This window comes from Geospiza fortis, unplaced genomic scaffold (assembly GCF_000277835.1).
Source record: "Geospiza fortis unplaced genomic scaffold, GeoFor_1.0 scaffold396, whole genome shotgun sequence".
Classification (NCBI taxonomy): Eukaryota; Metazoa; Chordata; class Aves; order Passeriformes; family Thraupidae; genus Geospiza; species Geospiza fortis.
In genome coordinates, this window is record NW_005054345.1 from 1,463,210 (window position 1) to 1,465,001 (window position 1,792).

Below are 1,792 nucleotides of genomic sequence, written 5' to 3' on the forward strand. Positions count from 1 at the left end.
GTGAACAAGTCTGCTAATTGACTAAAATATTCTAGTAAAAGATGTGCTGGAAAAGGGAAGAAACTCATATCATCTATTCAGAAACTCCAGTTTCTGGTATTGTGTAACAGAAAACTACAAGATTATTTGCTGCAAAAATCTTGCACTTTTTAAGGCATGGTTATGCCCAGGGTGAAGTTCCTCTGCAATGCCATTTAGTGATCAGTAACTTGAGTCATGACTCTCATGATTTACTGAAATAATCTGTTATTTAGTGTCTTAGAATAAAATAATCTACTAAAGTAAGTTGTTTAAAACACTGGGCTACAAAGACCAAGCATTAATTATTGGTAGGGATATTGCATCTACTTAAAAAACACCAAACTCTCTCTTACCAGGACTGAGGTATCTTTAATATTGATAACTTGCTTTAAAAATTAGACTTTAGTGCACTGCAATCTGTTAATCTGAACGTTACAAATTTTAGTTGAAGCACATAAAACCATCGAACACTACAGTAAATATTAAGAATGTGACATTATCCTCCTTCCCCTTCCACTTCAAATACTGGCTGCTATTATCTACACTTAGAAAACCCAGAATATGAGACATCAATACTTGTTTGAACTTGTAATTCACAGAGAGTAACTGCAATGTAAGTAATGATACCTCATTTCTCTTCATTGGTCTTGATTAGACTGTGAACATGCAGTGAGCCTCAGTCCTAAACAATCTCCAGTTCTTTTAATAGCTTTGCAACCAAATGCAGAATCATCCCATTACAGCACAGAGAGACTTCTGAAAAGGTTTCCTGAAGACAACCCTTACCCTGAGGAGATGGAGGCATATTCTGGAGGTCTACTGGCTGCCCACTGTCCAAAGCTTCCAACACCACATTGAATTTCTAACACAGAAAAAACAAAAGGTTTGTTCTGGTCTCTCCAAGACCTGCCAGCTGCCACAGTAAATACATGACATTTAATGCATGTGGGTACAGCACAGGGTATGTTCAGCATTTGGGATTTCTTGAGTGCATACCTTGCCTGCCTTCATGTATTCCTTTGCCTTCTCCAGGTCCCCTTGCTGCTTGGCTTTTAGAGCTGCCAATTTATACTCCTTTTGCCTCATCAGTAGGATTGCTCGTGTGCTGCTGTGCTGGGGATCTGGGAGAATGAGACAATGCTGAGACTGACAGAGCATGCAAGATTTGCATCCCTTGCTACATCCATCTATGCAAACCCACATTTGTCCCCTTTTGCTATAAGTCACAAAAACCATCTTACAAATATCCTTTTACCTCCAGTCACCAGAAGTCCTATCTAACACAACAATTCCACTTTTCCCAATTTAAAGAAAAAACATAAGGTCTAAGTCAGTATCTCAAAACTCTTTAAAGGCTGGAATTCCACATGTCAAATAACAAAGGAGAAACTGAAGCACAGGAGAAGTTAAGGATACTGATCCAGTGCACAGAAGAGCTCTAAAACAATAACTGATTCCACTGCCAGAAACTCAGCATTCCATGGACAACTCTGAGACATTCAGCAGGGAAGTTCCAACATAAGCAGTGCTTTGCTACACTCAAACATCAGGGAAGATGCAACATTAAAATAGGGTTGCAACTGCTTCTCCTCTCAGACCACAGTACCTGTTTCCACAGTAGGATCAGCAGCAGCACGACCTTGCAGAGACTCTGATTCCAAACATTCCCTTGCCTCAGGAGAAGCCTTCTGCTCAGCATCTGCAGCACAGTCAGCTTTATTCTCTGGTGAATCTCCTGAATTCTCTAGCTCCACTCTCATGGCTTGAGGTA

The 1,792-nt window shown here is 40.2% G+C and overlaps 1 protein-coding gene across 1 annotated transcript in view; it reads right to left on the bottom strand.

Annotated features, from left to right (window-relative positions):
- CC2D1B (coiled-coil and C2 domain containing 1B) overlaps positions 1-1,792 on the bottom strand; it is a 27,900-nt gene that overhangs the window by 16,075 nt on the left and 10,033 nt on the right. The window contains 3 exon segments of the mRNA XM_031058566.1: positions 808-883; positions 1,018-1,142; positions 1,628-1,792. The exon segment at positions 1,628-1,792 is cut by the window's right edge and continues 44 nt beyond it. Coding sequence (XP_030914426.1) covers positions 808-883; positions 1,018-1,142; positions 1,628-1,792 — 366 coding nt within the window.